The sequence below is a fragment of the Ictidomys tridecemlineatus genome, chromosome 16, assembly GCF_052094955.1.
Source record: "Ictidomys tridecemlineatus isolate mIctTri1 chromosome 16, mIctTri1.hap1, whole genome shotgun sequence".
In the NCBI taxonomy this organism is placed as follows: domain Eukaryota; kingdom Metazoa; phylum Chordata; class Mammalia; order Rodentia; family Sciuridae; genus Ictidomys; species Ictidomys tridecemlineatus.
Window position 1 is genome coordinate 46,988,685 of NC_135492.1, and position 26,072 is coordinate 47,014,756.

The 26,072-nt window shown below is 43.9% G+C and overlaps 1 protein-coding gene across 8 annotated transcripts in view; it reads right to left on the reverse strand.

The window, feature by feature from the left end:
- Cntn4 (contactin 4) overlaps positions 1–26,072 on the reverse strand; it is an 819,812-nt gene that overhangs the window by 26,811 nt on the left and 766,929 nt on the right. For all 8 annotated transcript variants that reach the window (XM_040290063.2, XM_040290053.2, XM_078033565.1 and 5 more), the window contains one exon: positions 2,628–2,803. In XM_040290063.2, coding sequence (XP_040145997.2) covers positions 2,628–2,803 — 176 coding nt within the window. The remainder of the gene's footprint in view (positions 1–2,627; positions 2,804–26,072) is intronic.

The window sequence follows — 26,072 nt, forward strand, 5'->3', positions numbered from 1 at the left end:
AGATGCTCTGCCTCTTTCCAAACTCCCAAAGAATAGCAGAATAATTTACGGTCTACTCGCCCACTCGAGTTTTCCCCTTCCAAACCCCAGAATGGAAAGCAGACCCAGATCCTGAATGCTCTTTCTGCAAATGGCCACCATCCTGGTGAGACTCAATGGCATTTTGCATATGGCGGCTACCTTTCAAGTGGTTTAGTTCTGTTAACTCACTAAACACACGTTCTGAGAGGCAGGTTCTCTTTTGATCTCACAGACGAGGAAACTCTACTACAAACAGGTGAGGTGACTTGCCAACGGTCACTTAGCTCCTAAAAATTGGGGCCAGATTTGAACCCACACAGTCAGCTATATAGTCCCCATTCTTAATAATATTTTGCTCTAAGACTCTCCAGAAAGACCTTATTCTCACTGGGAATAAAGCAAGTCCTGAGTTTCTATCCTGTGTGTCAGTACAACCCATCACATTCATATTTACCAAAGACAATGGAAGAAGCTACCAATGGCTGTCGGGGGATTAGCGCAGAGGCCAAAGCACACAGCGAAGGGAACGCTCAAGTTTTGATACTTAGTTGTCTTGGGCGGACCCCTGCTGTGTGATTTCATCTAAGTCTCTTAATCTCTCTGGACCTTAAGTTTATTGACCTTTGAAAGATGGATGTCTCGCTCCACTGTGCTGTGTGGTGAGAATCAAATCAGATTGTGCGGCTACTCAAAATCCTTTTTACAGACTGTGAAGCACACAGTAAATTTAAACTGGTATTATTGATGGTCATGATCAATTTTCTTTCTGAAACAATCATGTCAAAGACCTTAAAGCTAACTCAAGGAGAGCTATGAATTTTTTTTTTTTTTTAATCTGAAAGTCTGTTACTTATAACACTTAGGATTTTCATCCAGTTTTTACTATGCACTGACCATGTCTCGGTAACAGGAGATAATAGATGCTCAACTTATTTCCTATGGATTCTATGGGGATTAGGGAGCTAATATATAAGAAAGTGCTTTACAAATGATTAGGCAAATAGAAGGAATTATCATTACCACCACCATCATCAATATTATTATTATTATTGTTTTGGCACCAGGGATTGAACCCAGGGATGCTTAACCACTGAGCCACATCCCCATCCCTATTTTGTATTTTATTTAGAGACAGGGTCTCACCAAGTTGCTTAGCACCTTGCTAAATTGCTGAGGCTGGCTTTGAACTCACGATCCTCCTGCCTCAGCCTCCCAAGTCGCTGGGATTACAGGTGTGCACCACCGTGCCCGGCTATCAGTATTATTATTAATGATTTTTTTTTAACCTAAGATATTTTGTCTGGGGAAACATAACACTGGAGATATAAATATTCAAGTGACATATAACACTTGAATAGAGGTTTGGATAAAAAAACCAGCCTCCCATAGGGAATATGAAAGTTGCATTGATTTTAAGATAGAAGCCACGTTGGCAGTAAGGACATGCCTATGCCATCTCCTTAATTCACTGTATCCACTGGGACGTGAATGTCAAAGAGACTTCCTGTGGCCTGTTTCAGAGCACAGCAACCTACCATATGCTCTCTGATTTGGGGATTTAGAACACGCTCTAGTGATTCTCCAATTTTGACCCGAATTTGTATCTTTAAAATGAAACAAATATATATAAAAAAAATAGGATCCAAGTAAGAATTTCATAGAAAGAGATGTTCGGTAGAAGAGATGCCCCTTCGTGTCCTGGATGATGAGCTTTAAGCCATTTATACTCAACCTAAAGCAGGTAAGATAATGCGCAAGTCAGATTGTGTTGGCAAAGTAGCTCCACTTTTGAATTCCGCTCTATTTTGATTAAGTGCCTCCAAAATAATGGCAGCCAGAAAGAATCTTTATTACCAATAGGAATGCAGAGCTGGGTTAGGATAAAGAAAAAAATTTTTTTTGAGAATGATATTTTTGTTTGTTTGTTTGGTACTAAGGATTGAACCCAGGGCACTTTACCACTGAGCCATATCCCTGCGCCTTTTTATTTTGAATTTTGAGACACAGTCTCATTAAATCAATGAGGCTGGTCTCAAACTGGCAATCCTCCTGCCTCAGCCTCCTGAGTCGCTGGGATTACATGCACGCACCATGTTGTCCAGTTTCAGAATGATTCTGATAGACACAAAACTGTGCATTGTTTCTAGATTCAACCTTTCCTTGTTGTGTATTTATTGATAACGTGCACTGTGAAAAGTAAGGCCTTTCAAAAATCAAGCACTTGGATTAAAATTACCTGCAAGTAAAACATAGCCTCACCAGTCTTTTAGAATCAAGAAAGCAAATCCTAAATTCGCAGCCATGAGTCTTCTACAGGAGCTAAGGGGAGGGACGATTAGTAGCCTAAAGACATACGAGGTGACTATTCTGAAATTCTTTCTCTAACCAGGTCTAGGGTCAAGCGCATGGATTGGGGCACAGAGCTTGGGGCTTTGAAGTTTAAAGCTGAGTGTGGCAATCTAGGAACTGTGGAAGAATGTGACGTCATACGACAGCTCCTAGGAGCTTCAGTCTCCTCCTTGACCCACAGGAACCCATAACCCGCCTGTGGGATTGCTGGGCACAGTTGACAGCAGGCCCGTGGACAGGACGATGTTAATACTTACCCCTCCGACCCTTTCAAAGTGGTCCCCGTCTCGGTCGAAGTCTATCAGGTGTCCGTTAAAGGACCACGCGAAGACGATGTCCAGGGAGTGATCGTGGGTCACCTGGCATGGCAGGACGATGCTCTCTCCCACCGTGACGTCCATGCTGGAAGGGGGGACCATCACCCTGGTGGGATCTGAGAGTGGAAACAAGACCAGAGTCAGACAGCGTGGTGGGCCTCCAACCCCGAACCCGGGAGCAGGCAGGAGTGGCTTGGCTTTGGTCATCTGGGAAGCCCAGATGTGGGCCAGGAAGTCGCCTTGAAGACGAAAAGATGAAACTGCTCATTACGTGAACCTTCCCCAAGGGACGGAACCCAGCCGGGGAGCCCTGAGGTTAGATCTCTGCAGATGCTCAGGGAAAACAGAAAGAAGATTCTGGTAACTTTGCATTTTTAGTAAAGCTACACTCGACCACGGAGCCCCCTCCCCAGCCCTATTTTGTATTTTATTTAGAGACAGGGTCTCCCTGAGTTGCTTAGGGCCTCACTATTGCTGAGGCTGGCTTTGAACTCCTGATCCTCCTGCCTCAGCCACATCGCTGCCTACAGGATCAACATTCTGGATTCAGCCCATATTCCAGAAAATTCTCAATACTAAACCCAGACCAAACAAACGACGGCAAATCAGATGAATCCAAACCAGACCAGGCAACAAGAGAACATGGATGGACTCTCTCCTACAGTCGCAGACCTATGTTTCCGGCTGTGAACTAGATGAATATTCATGAAGTGAACTTTTAGATGAAAACCTCCTCTGGAAAACTGGAACTGGTCTTTCATGGGGGACTTTAATTTTGCTATTGCTTTTTCTTTTTTAATCGACACGTGATGTCCGTGCCTGTTTATAGGCTGCGATGAGGCGCTCTGATGCGCGTCTGTGTTCTGTACTAACCCAATCCATTCCCCTCTGTCGATCATCTCCAGCATTTAGTTCTCATCAACCCACGCTCACATTCCCGCTACCAAGACACTATTGGTCACGGAGTTCTTCCCTTTTACTCAGTCACGGAGAGAAGATAGCACCTCTGGTTGTTATCAAGAGAAGTCTCGGTCCTAAGCAGTCTATCATCGAGTGGTAGAATATGCTTTGGCTTGTTTCCCCCCCAAATAGGGCAGAATTGTGATAAGTGGGATGATGCACTTCTAGTCACTGCGGGATGAGTGACATTTCTGAAATGAGAAGTGAATAGCGGGTCCTGCCGGCGACGAGGTAATGGGACAGAAATCCCCTTATTTCAAAGCCTAAAGCTTTTGTAAGCCACATAATAAAAATCTATTGATTCACTAACCCTCAGGAATAGGTAGGGACAGCCCAGGATTTTTATTTTATTTATTTTATTTTTCAACTGGGGGAAGGATAGGTAAGAGCAAATCTTATTGTAAGCAAGATTCTAGGAAGAGCCCCCGCCTTTTTAAAAATTTTCTATTTTATTTTTTGTGTGTCAGGGACGCTTAGCCACTGAGCCACATCCCCCCCCCAGCCCTTTTTATATTTTATTTTGAAACAGGATCTTAGTAAGTGGCTGAGGGCCTCACTCAGTTACTGAGGCTGGCTTTGAACTTGCCGTCCTCCTGCCTCAGCCTCCTGAGCTGCTGGATGACAGGGGTGCGCCCCTGTGCCCAGCGGAATAGCCCGATTTTGACTCGACATGTCATTTGGTGTTTTTGAATTTAAATTTTCCTCACCTATAAAATGAAGTCAGACAATCTTAGGCTAAAACCATATATCTCTATGTTTTTTTTTTGTTTGTTTGTTTGGATGGAGAGGTTCCCCAATTCTACTTTGGATAGCTGATTTGGCAATTTATTTTTTCATTTGAATAATCATTCATTTGTTCATTTATCCAACAAGTATGTCTCATTGGATATCATACATGAAAAAAAGGAATAATAGCAGTCGTGATCGCTAAGTCCCTTGCTGATGTTAAGTTACTGGTTTCATTTATAATGATTTCATTTATTCCTAACAAACAGGTTCTATCATCAACCCTATTTTTAAAAATATTTTTCTAGTTTCAGATGGACACAATATCTTTATTTTATTTATTTACTTTTATGTGGTGCTGAGGATCAGACCCAGCGCCTCACACATTCAAGGCAAGAGCTCTACCACTGAGCCACAACCCAGCCCCACCAACCCTATTTTTTAACAGATGAAACTGATGCCCAGGAGTGGTTAAGAACTGTCTGTTATTCTGCCTCTCTTCATTTATTTTTCTATTTTTATTGGTACTGGGGATTGAACCTAGGAATGCTAAACCACTGAGCCATGTCTCCCGCCCTTTTTTAAAAATATATATTTTTTGAAAATATTTATTTTTTAGTCATAGGTGGACACAATATCTTTATTTTGTTTTTATGTGATGCTGAGGATTGAGGCGAGTGCTCTACCACTGAGCCACAATCCCAGCACTACCCCCGCCCTCTCTTTTTATTCTTTATTTTGAGACAGGGTCTCATGAAATAGCTGAGGCTGGCCTCACACTTGCGATCCTCCTGCCTCAGTCTCCTGAGTTGCTGGGATTGCAGGTGTGCACCACCACCACACTTTGCTTCATTTAGCCGAAAGCATGACATTCATTCACAAATCATCCAGAGAGAAAGTCTAAGGGCATCATCTAGCAATCTGCACTCTTTAGTGTGTGTGTCGTCAACTGAAGATTTTTTTTAATGCAGAAGGAAATTCAAAGAATCCCTGCCATGGGTCACACCTGGTTTCAGAGGCTACAAGAGAAATGAACTTCCTGCCTTCGACAGGTAGCACGCAGGGGTGATTTCAGGACTAAAATGCTAGCTGTAGCTCTAAGCTTACACGTGGAACTTGGAGTGTACAATCAGCACACCTCTACCACTGAGCCACACTCCTGACCACCTGTCTCCCACTTTTGATTGGCAGCGATCTCCTGAAGAAACTGTTCAGCACTTTATGCACATGTAGGGGTTTGGGACAGGTGTTATTATTATTATTTTTTTATTAAATTGGCAATTTCAGCTGCCTATTAACCAAGGACCAGAGAAGTCCCTAAAATAAAGGATCATGTTGGTACAGTTGCTGACAGCCACTGATTCATTAATCGAGCACTTGCCGCCGATTTGCGTTGTGAGCTCCAAAGCAGCAAGAATCAATGCAAAATAAGTCATACGCTGTACACACACCAAGAGAGGTCTCCTCGGGACTAGAGAAGATTAGACTAAAGAGGTTTAGAAACCTCATTAGCTTCTTGGTTTTCTCAGAGTGTATGTTTCCTGAGTGCTCTTGTTTACTGCGTTTATGAGTTCTGATACTTTTTTTTTTTTAACCGGATTAATTTCCTTCAATTTCAATACAAGCGCTGTACACAAACAAACAGATGGATTCTTGCGGAAACAAACTGTCTCCCTTCCTTGGGTTCTAATTCATCAAGATCAGCAGGAACCTGTATTTCTGACTTCTTGTTCTGGAGAGAGTCACTCTAGTAGCTACTGTTCTGTGCAGAGAACTCTCAGAGGCAATTAGAACTCAAGATGCAAATTCGTGGCTGGATTTGGATATAATTAGCAAAAATAAGTAGGATCAATGACACCCTTCAATCAATGTTCATTCTTGTGGTCGGTTCCTATGGGAGAGAATGACATCATTGGGACTCTTGCTTAGAAATTTTTGTGCCAAGTGCTCCCCCGCCCTCGTGCTTACAAACATTCTTACTTTCTACAGTGTTTTCTGTAACATATAGATGACAGTTGGTAAACTGCTTTGTGCTAGAGGCTGTAGCAGCCATGAAGATAGGTTACTTATTAAGCACTCTGTTAACGATGAGATCAACAACTCCTTGCACCAATTCCAAATGTACAACAGGCATCCAAGCCATAGAATATTCTGACTTTGGCTGATGGTGAAAAGATTTCCTGAATTAGAGCTATTCTCTGTGAAACAAGTCTTTGAAACAAGGAATTCCATTTCGATGAGGTTTTGCCTATACGATACCAACCATTCCATTTCCATTGATAACTTTTTTAACATTTCATTTGTAGTGCCAAGATAATCCCTTGGTGTCTTTTAGTTTAGTGTTGTGTTTTTCCCCAGCGCCAAGGATCGAACCCAGGGCCTCACACATGCTAGGCAAATGCTTTTCCACTGATCTCTATGCCCAGCCGTCCTCGGTGCCTTTTAAGAAACAATTTAATGTGTTGTAGTCAATTTAATTTAATGTGTTTAGTCATCTTAATGCATTTTCTCTGGTAAGCAAATTTCTTAAGTGTAATGGTTTTGACAATGTTCTTAGTAGGATTTTTTTTACATACATTCTTTTAATAAGGAAAATTTTTAAAAATAAATTTCTTCAAAGGCCTGAAGCTCATCAAATTGCTGAGAGTCAGTTTACCTCTAAAGCCACAGGGCAGAGGGACAGAGAGCTATTTTTAACAACATTTAAATGCTGCCACAACGATTGTTGATGAGTGATGGCAAAAACCCTGGAGGAGACATCTCTGCAGATGAAGTTCAGCATTGTACGGTTGAACCCACTTAAACAAAAATCAGTGCTGCATACATTATATTGACCAATTCTGCATAAAGCACATGTTTGAATGAAAGATCATGAATACATGAATATTAGAGATGAAAATTGAGATTCATAGTGATTCTAAGCTGGGCCAACCTTCATATATATATATATATATTTTTTTCTTTTAGTTGTTGATCGACCTTTAATTAGTTTATTTTTATGTGGTGCTGAGGCTCGAACCCAGTGCCTCACACAGGCCAGTCAAGCGCTCTACCATTGAGTCACAACCCCAGCCCATGGGCCAACCTTTTTATCCAGGATGAAAGTTCACAGGGATTGAGGCAAAAAAGCGACGCTTAAACAAATCTGCTGCGTACACACCGTGTGGGGGACAGGTAGCTCACACGGACAAGAGCTGCCCACATTTCCATGTGCACCGTGCCCAAGAAGCTGCCAAAGCAGGCCAGCACCCTCGTGGCTTGCATTCCTAGCATCCACTTTTCACTTAAACAGTTCCCCCCTTGAATCTGACGCGCATTTTGAGGGCAGGTGTTCTGAGGCTACGCTCACGTCCTGAGGGTACCCATTCGCCTTAGAATGTGCTGCAAACCCCGCCTGCAGGGATGACCTCCATGAGGTCGGCCAAACGGTGACCCCCCCACGGCCACCAGCCCACCTGACATCCGACGCCAAGTGAGCGCTTCCTCTTGCCCTTATTTATTTATTGGCTGACATATATGGGCACACACTCATTTTATCTGACACATGATCATACTTTCCTCTGGCGATTTATTTTAATGCTCAAATGGTCTCCATTTTGCCCCCCTCCTCCCCTCCCCCCGGAGTCCTTTTAGGTGTGCCCCTCCTGTGTCCTCTTGACATTTTTTATCGTCATTCAGAGTGTATGTCCTTGCTTTCTGGTTCAGTAAGATGTTCTGGGCTCATCTCATGCTTTTTCCCTACTCCAGCTCTAGAGTCAGTCTTTTTTCCAGGGCACCCTGGTTCTTTGTAGTGGGAGACGGTTTTGAGAAACCAAGGTGTCGACTCTGAATGTGCTCATTGTTGATAAGGTCATTGATTCCAGGCCTTCTCAGCCAACAGAGTTGGGTGTGTGTGTGTGAATATATATCTATACATACATATATATTCATTAATATATATGTATATGTGTGTATATATATGACTATACATATATATGAATATATATATAAATGTATGTATATATAAATTTATATGTATATATATTCACACACATAGATGTATGTATATGTGCATACATAAATATATGTATCCTATGTATATATGAATATATGTGTTATATATGTCCACAGGTATATGTATGTATGTTATATATGTATGTAGGTCATATATCTGCATACACATATATATGGATGCATGGAGACAGAGACCATATCCATCTCTAGTTCTATCCTTTTCTGACAGCATTTATTTATTTACTCAAGTTGTCTCAATTTTATCATTTTTCCATTTTTTTAAAATATAATACTAGTCTCCTGTGCCCTCTCCCTCGGCAGCTACCTGCCACCACCCTGTGTCCTGGAGACACCCTTCCCCAGAGCCCTGGATCCACCTCGCCACCCTGCGTCATAGCCCTGCACTTGCAGGGATGGGAAGGGGGAGAGGAAGTTAAGGAACGGAAGCGTGCTTAGATTTCCTTCGCGTTTAAAGTGTAAAATATTTAAAACACACCACGGAACAATGAAATTAAAAAGATAGCTAACTCTAATTCTAGAGCAGATGCCACTTAAAAATTAAAGTTTCATGCCGCTTCTAAGAAGAAGGATAAATAAAGCAAATGTATCACCTGACTAAAATTCAGGCAATGAATTCCTGCACTGCATACCAGGGCGGGGGGGAAATCTGAGTTAATACATTAGTAAAATTCCTATTGTCAAGAGTGAGGCATTGCATAAAATTATGTTTATCTTTTGGAGACAAATGCATTGTTGTATCAGGAAAAAAATGATTAATTTTCTAATTACTGTAGCCTGCTTAGACGTTAGGTTCTACCTTTTCAAAGAGTTAGAGAAACAAACACGCGACACACTATGCTTCTGATGTGCCCTTGTGTGACTTTTCACAGAGGAGTCGACCTGCGTCACTTCTGCAGGTGCAAACTGTGGGAGTGTGCTTGCTGTCTTGCACGGGGATGGATTTTTCTCGTGGTCTTTTAAATTCTAATTTGGAAGTTCATCCTGATGAAACAAAAATTCAGTGTACCATGGTCCAGCTAAGACCAGGCATATATACATGCCATCGAAGGATGTTTTGGTGGTGGGCAGACGGCATAGACAACAGAGGTTCCCCAAGATGATCCAGCCCTGGTGAAGACACAGCTGTCTTGGTTTACCTAAGTACCAATCAAGGGTGGCCAAGTGTGGGTACTTGGCAAACAAGCCGTCCAATGATTATCCACGTTATTAGATTTGCCTGGTCAAAATGCGTGGCATTAAACACCTATTTAATTAGGAAGATTGTTCTAAGGACACTTGGATTCTCCTGATGGCCCCACTCCCAAGCCTCTAACTTGGTTCAGTGGTTAATAAGGAGTTTGTATGTTTTTTTAATCAGCAAGTTATCATCTGTCTGAAAATCATTTGGGGTCATTCCGTTGTTCTGCCACCAGGGGGAAAGCAAAGTCTTGGTTTGGGGTTTGAGCCATGTTTTTTGTAGCAGGGCTTCTCAGGGGGCGGGCATGTCTTTCTAAAGGCCAAGACTTTTCTGTGCTGCCTAAACTTTTATGATGAATAAGGATACTCTCAAAGCAAAGTAGCCAGCCAGTAACAAAGTAGAGGGATGAAGATAGCCTAAGTCTATCCTCTCGCAATTTATTTTCTTTTTTGGGGGCGGATGCTTCATTTATGATGTAAAAGAAATGACAATCTAAAAGAATTATTGAAAAAAAATTAGAGTCAATGACACATCAGTTGCAGCTTCAAGTCAGAGTATGATTAAAATCTCGCCATGACGTTCCTTTTTCTGTGAGACAAGATCCAAAAGAATGGGAAATGGGATCCTCGGCTACCTGTTTTACCTGGGGAGAAACATGTTCACCAAATAATCCCCCTGTCTTTCTCTAGGGAGGCTAGATCCAGGTTCAGGTTACAGGCACAGGCTGAGTTCTTTCTGTTGGGGAAGGAGAAACGGCAGGGCTGTGTGTTCCAGCTGCTACACATGAGTTAACTGTCCCTAATGAGTGACCGGGTAAAAGGGTCTCAAATAAATCCCATTAAATGTCAGTGAAATAAAGTGGATCCCACTGGAAACGTTGCACAAGAATGGCCTAATAAAGACTTTCCTGCTGAAATAACTAGATTACTGGGTCTGAGGGACATTTGCCGTGTCTACTGATGCAGTGTGAGAAGAAGAAATGATACGTAGACCTCCAGGCAAGGAGGAGGATTTCCACACTTGCTGCCTTCCTTGGTCATTATATGCACAGGAACCACCGGTGCCCATTGGTGCACGGTCTGTCCTGTGGGGACAATTCATATTCTGGACACTAGATGGTGCTGAAGGCTCAGGAGAAGAAGCCATCCCCTGTCTTTTCCTGCTAAACCTGTTCCTGTTAGTGGTTTTCTACTGTTTCCAGATGCCTCCACTTAAGAACTCTGCATTTGGGGAAGAGGCAATAATTGCCCTGTTCTAATTGTTCTTCTTTGTTTGCAAATAGGTTTTAGAAGGGGTCGCCGAGGAGCTTGGGAAGCTTTAAAAGGAGCATATTAATAGCTTGGTGGACATGGGGTAGCTACCCTTCCTTGATTTGATGTAGGGAGGGTTGATTTGTAAAGCTTTCTGCAAGTAAAATTTACTCTTCTTCCTGGTGTATTGAATGGGCAAGTCAAGTCTCTATAACACTTCCAAGGAAATTTAAAGGAAAGAGAATAACAATCGGTGGGGTCCCGAATTGAGATTTCACCACGGCTCTTCACTTGGAGGAGAAAGATGCGAATCCTTGAAACCCACTCTGGTCGGGAAGGACTCGTTCTCTGGGGTTAGGTCTGGGGGTCACTGCGCACGGGGGCCAATCTTCCCCATCACGGACAGGGAAGCTTTTCTTGCCATTGAGATTCACTGACCCAGAAAGAAGAGAATTAAAAAAAAGAAAAATCAATCGAGGGTCAGGGGAGTTCAAAGCAACTTAATTTAGTTTATTTGGGAGACATGTTTACCACGTTTTGTGTTTTTAAAATTAGGTACAGGGGACATTGAAAAAAAAAATCCAAAGATACATCAAATCATCTAAAACAGGTTTCATCTGTGTAAAGGAGACAGGAGGTGGGCCAGGATGGGGAACACTGGGGACAGAAAAAAAGATGGAGGTACACAGCAGGACGGATGGGCAGAGAGTAGCATCGTCAACACCAAAGACCACACACGCTGGATCAAGGACACTCATTCCGAGGAAAGCAGGTAGCCACAAACCTATATATATATATTTTAAGTGAAAAGGCAATCTCTCGTGGATCAACACCCCGTCCTTTGGTTTTTAGGATGCTAAAGTAGAAAACCTTGGCTTGGCATGAGCACCTTTGTAAATACTGTCCTTCACAGACAAGCTATATACAGTGCTGCTGCTCCCCAAATGCCCGTCTGGAACCTAAGACGGCATTCTGATCTGACCTGATGTCTCCTGATTTTGAAATCCACATTCACTATCCTCCACAATGACCACTGGGCTTTGGTGTGGTAACGAGTGTTACAGTAGTACTACTATCTGAAAATACTCAGTAATCGTCAGTGTCGAACATTGGTAGCATATTCAAGAAAGAGATGTGGCTAGCTGGCTAGGTCAATTGAAAAAAACACAAAACCCTAAGAATTCCTCACTCCAGAAACATGTCAGTTATTTGAATTAAAACAAACCAGAGTCGTGTGCATGCGTTTAAATGTCTGTTCCTCAATAACTGTTTATAAACTTGCTAGATCATCCACTAGAATCTAACAGCTCCCGATTGGTAGGGAAAGATAGTTAGACAAGACCCCCAGCTGAGGCTATAACAAATATGTACACATTATTTCTATGACTCACGTCAAGTCCCTGAGCTGCAGGGGAATAGAAAGAATAGGGCTTTACAAACTGCTGTAGCATCTATTTGATGCTCACAAGGCTCACAGAGAGATAGCTAAGAAAAATGCCTCCATCCATCCACCCATCCAGTCCTTCAAGATGTGCAAAGGATGTGGAACTCTGCATTTGTAGATCATTCCATGGTTTACAAAACTCCTTCTCACCCATTACCCATTTGCTTTCCACAAGGAGGGTATTTGGCCACCATGCCAGTGACCTGCTACTTTCCACCATCCCAGAGGGGTGGGGGGGACAGTCTCATAGGATACAATCCACCCTTCAGTGACATGGCCGCCAACATTGGAAGCTCCCAGACCATGTAGGAGCATCAGAATCAGACTGGCCACACATTTCGCTGGAAATATGTCCAGGCTTAGAGCTTGTCTCAGAAATGGAAGCTGCAGATGATTCTAGAGAATCAGACCTCATAGGGATGTTCTAATGCTGACACACGTTTTGCTGAAGCCATTAGTCTCTGACATGTAAAACCCACAGATTAGCGTCTAACAAGCTATTTTTCCCACTTTGGCCAATGCATTGGTCATTTTTTTGTATCATTGTGGCCAATACACCTGACAAGAACAGAAGAGAGGAGGCGAAGTTTATTTTGGCTCAGAGTTGGGGAGGTTTCAGTCCACGGTTGGCCCCTTCCACAGCCTTGGGCCCACTGTGAGGCGGAACATCGTGGCGGAAGGGCTGGGCACATACGGCAATGGGGAGAGAGCAAGCAAGGGGCAAAATATAAACCCCAAAGTCACATCCCCAGGGACCGACTTCACCAGCCACACCCTACGTGTGGCTACAGTTCCCACCCAATTAATCCATTCAAGTGGATTATTTCACCAATTAGGATAAAGCTCTCGTGATCTAACCACGTTTCACCTGGGAACATTCTTGCATTGTCACACAGGTGGGCGATTGGGGGACAGCTCCTACCTACCCCATAAGAGCCACACAGCAGCAACGCTGTATCAGGAGCCACCAAGAAGTCATTTGACGTCTCCGAGCTGCACTTTTCCTCATCTGTAATTTGAAGGTGATGGTGTTCGGCCTCCCAGGAGGACTATGAAATTCAAAATGGGTTAATGGGTTTCGGCACGCTCCATAAACCCTAAAAGTGCTCCGTGGTGTGAGGTACTATTCTTCCCCTTCCTACCGATGCCCGGGACGTGCTCGGGAAGAGAGGTAAAGGACACACTTAGGTTGGAGAGCAGGAAGAGGGTGTCGTTCGGAGGGAAAGGGCTGACTCTAGTCAGTCATCGTTCCCAGGCAGCTGTGGGGCTGCTTAATAAAAGCCAGCCAAGATGACAAAGTAATTTCTGGTTCAAGCATGAATGCTCAAGTACAGGAGTTTATGTTCGATTGCCAGATGCTTCAAGCTGCCCGCTAAATCCAAAGACACTTCATGCGCCAACAGTATTCTGGCATCCAAAGTCAGGAGGACTGCACAAATGCACATTCCAAAAGCTAGAGATGTCATTGGGAAATTACCCCGAAGGAGTCATCGTGAGGCTGGGGAGAACCACTCAATCTGAGGTTTGGAAAAAAGGAGGTGAAACAGGAATAAGAAAATGCATGCATCAGCTGCAGAACTGCAGGTTAAAAAAGAAGACACTGATGTTTGCTAACGATGACGGAGACCTCTCACCACGGTGCTGGAGAGTGGCTTCACTTGCGGGATTTTGGAAATCTGTCCGTCCTTGGTCTTTCAAAGGAAAACTTATCGCGTGTTCAAAAGAAACCGTTAAAACCTTTACCTTTCTTATCCTCACCACAAGTTAAGGCTGTAGTACAAATTTCAAGTGTTCAGGGAATGTGTCTGGGAAACATTTCCCTTTTTATTTTGTGGTTGTCTGCTACGACCATTTATATGAGAGGGGATTAAAAAAGAGAACAAGTGTATTTCCTGTGGAAGCCCGGTTTCATAGATTCCTGTTCTTGGTCAGACAGTCACGGTACCATGATGGCTACTTGTCACCGTCACTGAACACCAGCATCTTTTCCATCACTGTGGCTCATGTGCATTATGCGTGTGTTTACCACGCACCGAAGTCAATTTCACATAACTGCATTTATGAACTCAGTAAAATACGAGCATGTGAGGACAGAGAACATGCTCACCACAGCTCACGGATACAGAGCATTGCTACTGACACATAATGGATGTTCCGGTGAATATGTGCAGAGGGAATGAGCACTAAGACCTTACAACTCCGTGATACAAATCTCACTGTTACCACCATTTAAAAGACAACGGGTGTGGTGGCACATGCCTGTCATCCCAGTGACTCAGGAGGCTGAGACAGGAGGACTGCGAGTTCGAGGCTTGCCTCAGCAACTTAGCGAGGCCCTCAGCAACTTAGTGAGACCCTGTCTCAAAATAAAATATAAAAAGGACTGGGGAGGTGGCTCAGTGGTGAAGTGTCCCTGGGTTCAATCCCCAGTTCCAAAAAAACTTCTCCCTGAGAGAGGTTAAATACATTCCCCAAAGCCGCATGCCTAATTAGAAAGAGAAAACAAGTATTTGAACCCTAGGTCTGGCTGAAGGGACAGTTTCCCTCCCTGTAAGTGACTCAGTTCCATTCCAACATGACTGCAGCTCACCGCTTGCTGTAATTCACTGTGAGAGGCCTTGGGTGGCTGCCAATGTTTGGGTACAAACGAGCTCCACCTAATTCTCTTTTTGTGCTGATAGAGTGTGACATGATGTGTTGGAACCCGGGATACCTTTCAGGAGTCAAGGTATCAGAAGGGGGAAGAAGAAATGCGCATCTGAGCCCGGAGTGACAAGGTGACAGAGGATCCAAGAGAAGAACGGCCAGAAGAGACCAGGGACCCCAGACGCGTCCTCAGACATCAGGAACGAGGTCAGGTCGGGTTATATATGGAGCCCAGAAGGAGGGGAACACTAAAACACTCCCATATTCTAAAAAAAAAAGGTCATTTCAAAGTATTGTGTATTAGAAACCTAGAGTCTGAGATGGTATAATTTAGGGATTCAAAGTGGAAATAGCAGACAGTGGTTCCACAATTCCTGTGTTTAACATTTATTTTGACCCCTTACTAGGTTGAGCACCTAGGAAAGTGACTTGTACCCTCAGTACCTCAGTTTCCCCAGATTTAACGAAAACGTTTCCCTGATACATGATGAGTCAAGCTGTGTGACATTTTGAGAACACAGCTTGCCACATGGAAAGTACTCCATAAATGTCCAGTATTACTAAAAATGTACCCGAAACAGATTTCGCCATCTTTAGCTCACAGTCAATGCCCAAATCCTTACGTTGGCCAACACCGCCCTAGATCATCACAGTTGGTTTCTTGTTGCAGACAGACATCCTAAGTAAAAGAACTGGTTTCAGGTGTGAATGTCGTTACCTGAACCATTCAGGTGTCAACTGCAGACTGCTGTCTAGACTGTGGTAGCAAGAGGGTGCAGATTGCAGATACAAGTCTGCTCTCACAGCTTGCAGTGGTGAAGACACTCAGCTCTGGAGTCAGAGGCATCTGGATACCAGGTTCAGCTTTTCCCCCCTCATAGAAGACTGATTATGGCTAAGTTAGTTGACTTAGCTGATTTGTTTCTTCAGTTGGAAAAGTCTGCGGGTAAACGCATGCAACCAGAGGCTATCGGGCTAAGTGAAATAAACCAGTCCCCCCAAACCCAAGGTCAAATGTTCTGTTTGATTCTAACATACAAGAAGGGGTGGGGGAGGGAAGAATAGAAGTTCACTGGATTAAACAAAGGGGTAGGAAGGGAAGGGGGAGGGAGGGGAATGGGAAAGACCACAGAATGTATGGACTTAACTTTCCCAAGCTCAAATATGAACCCACGACCAGTGAAACTCCACACCATGTATGAAAGAACGAACAAGGCTCATGGTCGGAGCAAATGCCCGTTTATTGAGGAACAGCTCTGCATATTTATAGAGCCAGGGGTGGTTTGACAGTTGGCATGGGGTGCTTTTTGATTGGAGGGTAAGGATCAGGTGAGCCGGCAGGGCCAGTCTGATTGGTGGGTAAGGATCAGGAGAGCCAGCAGGGCTCCCCATTGGACGGCAGGATCATGTGAGCCTAGCAGGGCTCCCCATTGGATGGCAGGATCATGTGAGCCTAGCAGGGCTCCCCATTGGACGGCAGGATCATGTGAGCCTAGCAGGGCTCACCATTGGACGGCTCTTCTTGGGGGATGGGGAAGTTAGTCTTTGGAGCCGAGTCGACTCCCAACAATGTACACCCACAGAATTCTCCATGTATGTAGGATATGTCAAAATACATTCTCCTGTCATGAATAGCTAAAGAGAACAACTAAAAATATTTTTATAAATGTTAGCAGCAGCTAATGATGGGAAAAATGTATTTGTTAGTAGGAAATATAAAAATGTAAGAAATCATCATAAAGGTATTTGTTTTAGTTTCATTCAACCCAGGTCTTTGCCCCTGACATTTATTTATTTTGTTTCTGTTGGTGCTAGAGAGAGATCCCCGGGGCCTCACACAGGCTAGGTAAGTAAGTGTCCCACCACCGAGTTACGTCCGCAGTCCTGCCTCTGACGTTTTATCTGATGGAGATTGGTAGATAGACTCATGTTCCATTTCATGTGTGATGAGAGACGTCGCTTAGGTAAACCTAAACATTCTGCCAATTTTCTAATATGAGCTTGTTTTTCTTTGTCGTCAAAAATAGTCCTACGACTGTGGGGTATTTGATGGTGATGATGATCATAGGATATGATCATTTGATAGGATCACATCGTGATGACCACCCAACCCCTCTGTCCTTGTTCCGTCTGTCTTCAGTGTGGACATTTTCAGAGACGGACAACTTCCCCGCACCTGCAGAGACTGGGATATGAAACGTCTGAGCACAGCTTCATGGAGTTGTATGCTTGGCTTTAAAACACAGAGTCCTTTAAAACTTTTGTTTTCCCCTCTTCTATTTTATAATCCTCCAGAGGCTAGGAGTGGCTCAAGGACGGAGAGTTCTTTTGGGGAGAAATGGCACAAATTCCCAGGTGCACTGTGAGGCTGCTTACTTCCTGGGGTCGGCTGGGGCTTGTGGTTTGACTGTCCTCCTGGGGAGGTGGGGGGCGAACTTCAGACGGGCCACTCAGTCTTCTATAGAGTCAGTAGAATGTTCCAGCAATTGAGATCAGCCTTCGAGGATTGGGGCATACGCAGGTGACGTGAAACCTAGATTAGAGTCCTCACTGTGTGAGTGACGGGGTGACCCCCACCCCCACCCCCAACTCCTGTTTCTTTTACAAGCTCAAGAAAAACGATAGCGGTAACATGGTGAGCCCCGAAGAGAGCAGGTGACCTACACGGGTCTCCACTTCGCGGGACCCTCCCTCTCCATGCTCTTTGGCTCTATAGAGATGACTAAATATAATTTATGCACTTGGATGCTTTGACTAGGACAGGATAATAATAAAGCCACAAAAATAATTATGATGCTTATGCGACAAGCACCGCGTTGGAGTCTTTCCACGCGATCTCATTTCCTCTTGCTAATAACCTGGATAATAAGGGTTCTGGGAACCTTCTCAAGCTTTAAACAGGAGCACAGAATTTTTCCTTTTAGGACATATGCCTACATGGACCAAGAACATGGTTAAGAGGTGTTACTATTGCAACCAGGGATGCCGGGAAGCAAGCTGCAGGCGAGAAACCCCGAATCTTGAGCTGGAGGTGGTGTAAGACAGCAGAGCAGCCTTACTCTCTGTTAGAGCATCCCCCAAGATTGAGAAATTGGTGGTATCAGGTACCAACGGTACAGCAGCCGGGGAGCTCAGATGGTGTGAATATTGATTAGCAATCAGTTAAGACCTGCAAATGCTCTCCCTTATCCATACAGTCAAGGGACCCAGCCTTCCCACCCCAGAAGTAGGTCTGGATTTTACTTTTTAACCACAGAGGACGGAGGAATGTGTCTGGGCCAGGGGACGGACGCCAGGTTGAATCGACGGTTACAGGGCTTTAGCAAAGGTCCCTACAGAGACTAGAAGATCCCGTCTCCTTCTCAGTATGGCTCCCGAGCAAAGAGGACTGGATACTCTGTCTCCAGGCAGTGACCAGACCCGAAGGAAAACCCTGCAAATATTGATGAACGGAGTGGGGGAATTTCTCCAAGGGATTCAATAAAGGAAAGAAACTTAGAGGCAAATTGTCTTTCAGGGAATCACTGCGGAGCATCTTTCCATCAATGAAGAAATACATCAGGAACGAGGAAGACACAAGATGGAGGAGATGATGGGATTTTTGGATTCAAAGGAAGAAAGAGACGGTGGGGAAGGAACATTCTAGAAGAATAATTATGTCTCTCCCTCTCTCCTTCTTTCTCTCTCTCTCTCCATATGTATATTCACATTGTATATATATATTCACTATATATACAAAATATATATAATAAATATAATAAATGATATATATATGTATATATATATATATATATATAGTGAAGGATATTTTAAATATGTGTCTAATTAAGTTTTTGAAGACTGGCCCAAAGCTTGAGGTCTGACTGAGTGATCTGAATACTACAGAACACTAAGAAATGAACAAAGATACTAGCTAGGAACAGCAAAAAAGAAAAAAATAGAGAAAGAGAGGAGGAAAAGAACATGAAGGTAGGGAGGGAGGGAAGAAGGCAGGCAGGCAGGAAGGAGGAATTGTGGTTTGCTCCACTGCCTCCCTGGGAAGAGCAGGGCAATCACCGTTATGCAATCACAGGTTAATGATCCACCCAGAATGATGATTTATTTATATGAGGAGGGTGTAGGAGAGAGAGCTGAAAACTCATTTGCTATAATAAGTCCACAAGATGAACCCTGAGAATGGAGACTCAAGACGCCTCCATAGCAACACGCGACTGTTACTGAAAGATGAAGATCAATGTCGTAGGAATGGGTGGTACAGGACCAAGTTGGTGGGAGGGGCTACCTCTAGGAGAGGGGGGAAGCGGGGCAGGGCAGGAGGGTTGGTCTCATACTGAGCCTTTTAGAAATATTTCATTATTTATTTTTCCCCATCTAAGAAATGGAGAACACAAAACGCTGTCAGGTGGACATTGGGATCTGTACTTCAAAGATGAGGAAATTGAGGCTTAATGAGCAGCAGAGGAGGAATTTTTAAGCTGGGTTTGTGGAGACTCTCAACAATGATGGTACTCTTAGCTCCCTCTAAGACATGGGCTGCTTTGGAGGGCAAAACACCTCCTTTTTAGTTAAAAAAGGTCGGCCAGGCGCGGTGGCACCTGCCTGTAATCCCAGCGGCTCGGGAGGCTGAGGCAGGAGGATTGTGAGTTCAAAGCCAGCCTCGGCAATTGAGCGAGGCACTAAGCAACTCAGGGAGACCCTGTCTCTAAATAAAATACAAAATAGGGCTGGGGATGGGGCTCCGTGGTCGAGAGCCCCTGAGTTCAATCCCTGGTATCCATGCCCCCCCCCCAAAAAAAAAATCCAACTCTGTCATGTATAACTACTTGGAAAAAAATTATAAAATAAAATTTAAAAAATACGACTCTGATTTGTTTGTGTGCTTTGGAGGATCTGTACCAGGTGAACGGCAGCCTGACCCGTTTCTTGCTCTGTCTTCTAACATTCATTTAGGAGGACGACATTTTTCTCCTTGACTCTCTGTGTCCTCAAACAGGGGTCTGGAGGGGAGTCCTTAGCATTTTCCCTAACTAAAAATAAAGACGGAGCTCGGGGTTCACTGAAAACTGTCTGGACTTGACATTAAGATGATCCTTCCCAACAATGAACACCTGCCCTCCTCCGTTAGGAGCCCTTATCTCAAACATGGACTCATGCATTCTCCATGTGGCTGAATGATAAGCAATGACTGATTTATGTTCCAAAGGATTCCTCCCAGAGACCCCCGGAAGAGAAGTGCATCACAGAAAATCATCCCCCAAAGTCCCAATTACTCAACATTATGGGGAAGTTTCTTAAATTACCAAAGAAGGTACAATTTAGGATGGCCATGTGTCCTCTCTTGCTTAGGACAGTCCTGGGTTATTACTGTTGCTCTAAGCTGTCAATCATACTCTGTACTCTGGGTTTGCTGAAAAATTACTTGGTAGTCTGGTGATACTTTGCTGTTGCTCCCTAATTCTATGAATAGAATAGAATAGAACCGAATAGAATAGAATAGAACCGGATAGAATAGAATAGAACAGAACAGTGATAGAATCTATTGCATATTCTACTTCTCTCTTGCTCCCTAGTCCAGTCTTGTGGAATGAAAATGGGTAACCAGGTATTTTACCCGCCTGGTATCCTCTCTTTATCATAGGGAATGATCCACAATACAAACACGTATTTCATGCACCTACTGCCTTTTCTGCACACTGTTTGAAAAACAAAACCCACTTCATTTCCCAGCTGCTTTCAATGAAATGAGGTCATTTGACAAATGGCCGTCCCCTTTGGGTCAGACGTCATAGATAACCACAGGCAGAGCCAGGTGACACCTTCTGTAGGCTATTGATTAAAACGAGCTGATATTCATCTTTCCGAGCACAGGATAATCCGCCGGCATTACAGACATGATGGCGATCTTACAGAGAAGGTTAATCAGATACACGAGAAATCATATCGGCTCCTTGATGAAGTACAAGTCACTCAGAGATCAATCACAGACCCCAGGTACCCACAGCACCGTCCCTCGGAGAGCATAACGCAGGGGCAGGTGGATACCGTTTTGTCAAAGACCTTGAACAGAACACGGCACGCGGTGCAGGTTGGAACAGTTTTGCCTGCCGAGAGCATTGATTTGTGGGTTTCATAATGCATGCACAATAGTCCACAACATAAATATAAGCAAGAGATACAAAGCAATGATTTGCTTTTCCTGAGAAGAGAGTGACAAATCTCTTAGGCCTGCAGGGCTGCTGTGGAAACCACGCAGGATTTGGGAATGTTTTTAGGGTACTCCAGGAAGGCACCAGGGATGCTGTTTGGTGGGTCTGCAAGGTTCTACTTGTGAGACTACATGTAAGTATCGTGGACCCATTTGTAGAATATGTCATTTGGCTAGATGTGGGAGCTCTCAATTGGTGGGTTATGAATAGCAGAGAAAAAGATAGAATGACTAATTGTGTTTGGTGGCCGTCGTGCATAACGCGTCAACATGTCATCAAACAGTGAAATTCCACTCAGTATGGCAACCTGGTACACAGATGGACTGATTGGTCAACCTGCCCCCATTATTTAAATCACTGATTTCTCTCTCTTTCCTTCAGTGATCATCACCTAGATTTGTATCCAATGAATGTTCCTCTAATGCAAATCTCCTGCACGTCAAAGGTTTCATCTTCTCTTCTTTGGGAAGCCCGAGTTACGGTACCTCTGGATACAGACTGTGTATTGTTGAGTGACAAAGACGTTAGAGGGCTTTTACGCTTTCTTCCAACTAAGTCTCTCCCTATCCAATCACAGAAATCTAACGTTAGAAGAAATCATAATTCTTTACCAAAGGCTCTTCATTTTATACGGTACAACTGGAGTCTTGGAGATGTGACCGACTGGTACCCTAATGATTTTGCCGGGAAGATGGCACACTTCTTTTGCGGAGCTGAATCTTGGGACCAATTTTGCCACTCACACATGCTAGAAAAATCATATTGAAATATCCATGAAGTTGAGAAAATGGGTTCATGGGTATTTCCTGTCCACTCTTTGAATATCATGAACCCCTGCGCTCCCTGTTTTTGTGACAGGGAGACAGGACAGAATGACCTTGAATCCCTAGTCAGCAGCCGAAGGAAAGCAGAGTCTTTTAAAGACAGGACTAATTGGTTTCCTGGTGAGAGGTGACAACCTGCCTCAATTTGCTTCAGATTTCTCAAAGATAACGACTTGTGTTTTCTGGTCCCAATTAACCACCCACTGCTTCTGAGAAGACCATGTCCAGTTAGATCACTGAGGGTTTTTTTGCTCACTGATCACCTCTTGGTCTAGATTCAGGAGGGCAATGCGGATTCAGGGCAGGGTCACGCGCAGAATTATAAATAGGAAGATCTGAACAATGCCGTGTCCATCATGGATATTTTGCATCTACTGAAAATTTGGAAATGACCAAAGGCCAGTCTTTTGCACAAAGCAGTGAGATCCGCTGACTCCTGCACATCGACGTCTAACATCCTCAAATCATTTAGAGACACACGACACTAAGAAATAAAGAAGTCTGGGGTGAATCTAGAGAATACATGCTGCTGGCTGAAGGTATTCCAACTCACAACCTTTAAACGCTTTGAAAGGCACCTCGTGCAAGTGCATGGCTTTCCACCAACTTGGCCATGAGGTTCAACCGGTTTGTCATCGCCCGTCGAAAGCTGTCATTTCCACACATCTTATTTTTTCCAAATACTTTTTTTTCTCTATTCCTTCTCTCGTACTCACTCCTCATCCCACCGTGGATGGCGGGGGGAAAAAACCACGAAGAGTTCCTGTCTCAGTGCCATTCGGTTTTGCTTCTCCTTATGGTGATTTCCAATTTCAATGTCTACCTGAACATAGAAGACCCGTCCATCACCGGTGGTAACGGTCACCAGGGCTATAGCAGGTCTTGGGACGACGTTTTCCTCCATGATTCTGGACCCTCTATTATGTGCCAGATTTAATTTGCCTTCTTGAGAGCAGAGAATAGTGTTGATTCCTGAATAATCCAACTAAGACCTTGAACACACACAGCCTGACCCCCCCAGCTGGACTCACTCCTTCTTATTTTTGGAGTCCAATGCAAATCTCTGCAGGTGACTCTATTAAAAACGAATCTTGCTCCATTTGGCGCCTATGACGATCTTTTAGAGGAGATTCTGGAGGCTGATTCTGTCATCTGTTCCCTGGTGATGCATGGGATGGGAAAACTCACTCAGCGTGTCACCAAGAATGTCAGGTGCGGCTGATAAGAAATTCCAACGGGAAGAGGTGGAGGAAGGAGAGGGGAGGGATGGCTATGGATGTCCTTCCCCGTTGGACATCATTCCCTACTATGATCGGAACATTTGTGCCCCCACTTACAAAATCACGCAGGCAACGATATTAAGAAATGTGGCCTTTGGGGTGTGCCTCAGTCATGAATGGGGTTAGGCGCCCTTGTAAAAGTGTTTGTGGAGGAAGTTCATCCCTTTGCACCCCACTGTCTCTTTAGCTGAAGTGCCAAATTGGATTTGGGGCTAATGCCACTCACCAGAAACCAAGTCTACCAACACCATGGTCAGGACTCAGCCTGCAGAGTCAGGAGAAATGAATTTCTATGTTCTAAGCTACCCGGCCTCTGGTATTTTGTTATAGTACCCCAAAAGGACCAAGACCATCCTCTAACACACACATGGGGTGAGACGTGATACCATAAGGAGTAGCAACCAGGATGGCGGTAGGAAGCTCAGCTATAAAAGTGGAGGCTGATTTAGCCAAAGAACATTCTCAGGGAGGGTGGGAGGGGAGGGGTGGTCATTGTTTTCTAACATTTAAAGAGCTCTGAAACTCTAGGTGACATCTGAGGGCAGTAGCTGAAGAGATGGGTGGCCACGGTTGGGGCTGAGGGAATTATTTATGTCCATCTCTCCAGCCTCCTCCTTATGACCCACAGAAATATCAATTTTTTTTAATTAAAAAAAGTCTTTCTGTGTATATTGGACTAGGAGAAAGACACATAAGAAAATAAGGTTGGTCCTTGTTTCTTGTTCAAAATTCTATGCAGAAAGATATTAATTAAAAAATGATGTTATAAAACTATGTATGAGGCGCCATTTTTTTTGCAGTAGGGATAGTTACTTATAGATCTGAAGACAGATAGATATAGATTATAGGTATATTCCTAGTTCTGCCTAGATATAATTACAGAAGAACACATAAAATACTTACACAGATCTCTCTGAATGGTATTATCTTTTTTTCCCCTAATATTTTTACAAATAATAATGAATTGTCCCATAATTAAAAGGTAATTTAAAAATTCTTATGCTGGTGATCACCACTTTGCATTCCAAATTCTCTTAGAAAATGCAGATTCTCCCCTGAACTTGGCGTCAAGACCACTTAGCTATAGATCATAGAATCTGTTTTATTTCCTTTTTTTTTTTTTTTTTTTTTTTGGTACCAGGGATTAAATTTAGAAATATCAATTTTTTTAAAATTAAAACAGTCTTGACCACTGAGCCACATCCCCAGCCCTATTTTTTTTTTTTTGTATTTTATTTAGAGACAGGGTCTCACTGAGTTGCTTAGGGCCTCGCTCAATTGCCGAGGCTGGCTTTGAACTCGTGATCCTCCTGCCTCAGCCTCCCAAGCTTCTGGGATGACAGGCATGCGCCACCGCGTCTGGTTTATTTCCATTTTTTAAAAAATAAAAAGCACTAGCCGTGTCCACAGTTCCTGGAATACAATCAAGGGCTCTCAGTGGCCTGAAGTCTGAGTGTGTGCTCATGCATCTTTTCCACGGTGTTTTCCCGGAATATTCTGGAAGCTTTCATGCCTTGGGGCCATGGGGTAAAGCTCCTCTACCTGGGAGATGGCCTTACCTTCTTCTAATTTGGTAGAATTCTGTTCCTCTCTTATCTCCCTGTCCAGTGATCGCTTCTAGAGCCTCATTACTCATTTTCTTTCTTGTTCTTTCTGCATTTGTACACATCATTAATATCTCTCCTGGGCTGTCAATGTCCGCTCCCAGATGGTGAGCTCCTGGGTGTGTAACCTTTACTGGCTGTGGGCATCCTCTGGGCAACTTGTTAACAGTAGAAATTCCCGGGTCCCATCCCTGGAGGTTCTGATTCTGCGGGTCAGGGGAGGGTCCAGGAACATGCATTTATTTAAAAACCCCTACACGGCTGTGATGTGTGTTGTCTCAGGGCCGTGAAAGGGTACAGAAAGGGAGATGGCTGTCTTTTGTGTCTTTTGATTATGCCTATTATGGACTGCATCAGATTATACTGGTCTTTATTGTAATTTAGTGTCCTTTTCCTAACACATCAAGAAATGTTAGCGAAAGGTGGCATATGCCTGTGATTCCAAACACCTGGAGGCTGAGGCTGGAGGATCACAAGTTTGAGGTCAGCCTGAGCAACTTAGTGATACACTGTCTCAAAATAAAAAATAAAAAGGTCAGGCGCAGGAATCCATGCTTGTAATCCCAGCAGCTCGGGAGGCTGAGGCAGGAGGATCGTGAGTTCAAAGCCAGCCTCGGCAATTGAGCAAGGCACTAAGTAACTCAGTGAGACCCTGTCTCTAAATAAAATACACAATAGGGCTGGGGATGTGGCTCAGTGGTCAGTGCCCCTGAGTTGGATCCCTGGTACCACCCCAAAAATAAATAAATAAAAATTTTAAAAAATAAAAAGGATTCTAGATGCAGCTCTGTGGTCAAGTGCCTGATGAGCTCAAACTCCAGTCTCTCTCTCTCTCTCTCTCTCTCTCTCTCTCTCTCTCTCTCTCTCTCTCTCTCTCACATGTGCATGCACACACATACACACACACTCACCTAAGTGCAAATGGCATGACAATCAGATGTTTTACTTGTACTATGGAGAAAACCAATAAAAGGAGACAGATCATATCAGAAGAACTGCAGGCAAGGCTCACAAAATATATATGCAGGAAGGGAATTTCCGATTCAATCCCATGCACCTGAATTTTCTAGGCAGAATCCGAGGTTTGCTTAGACTAATAGGCGGTTATACTTCCAAAGAGAAGGAAAGATAGAAAGAGTTAATAAGATGACAGGCGGCATGTTCTCCACTTTGGGCGGCCTTCAAAGCGGATGTTGCTAATCTTCACTTAACAAAATGCCTTGCACTTTTGCACACCGATGATAGACTCGCTAG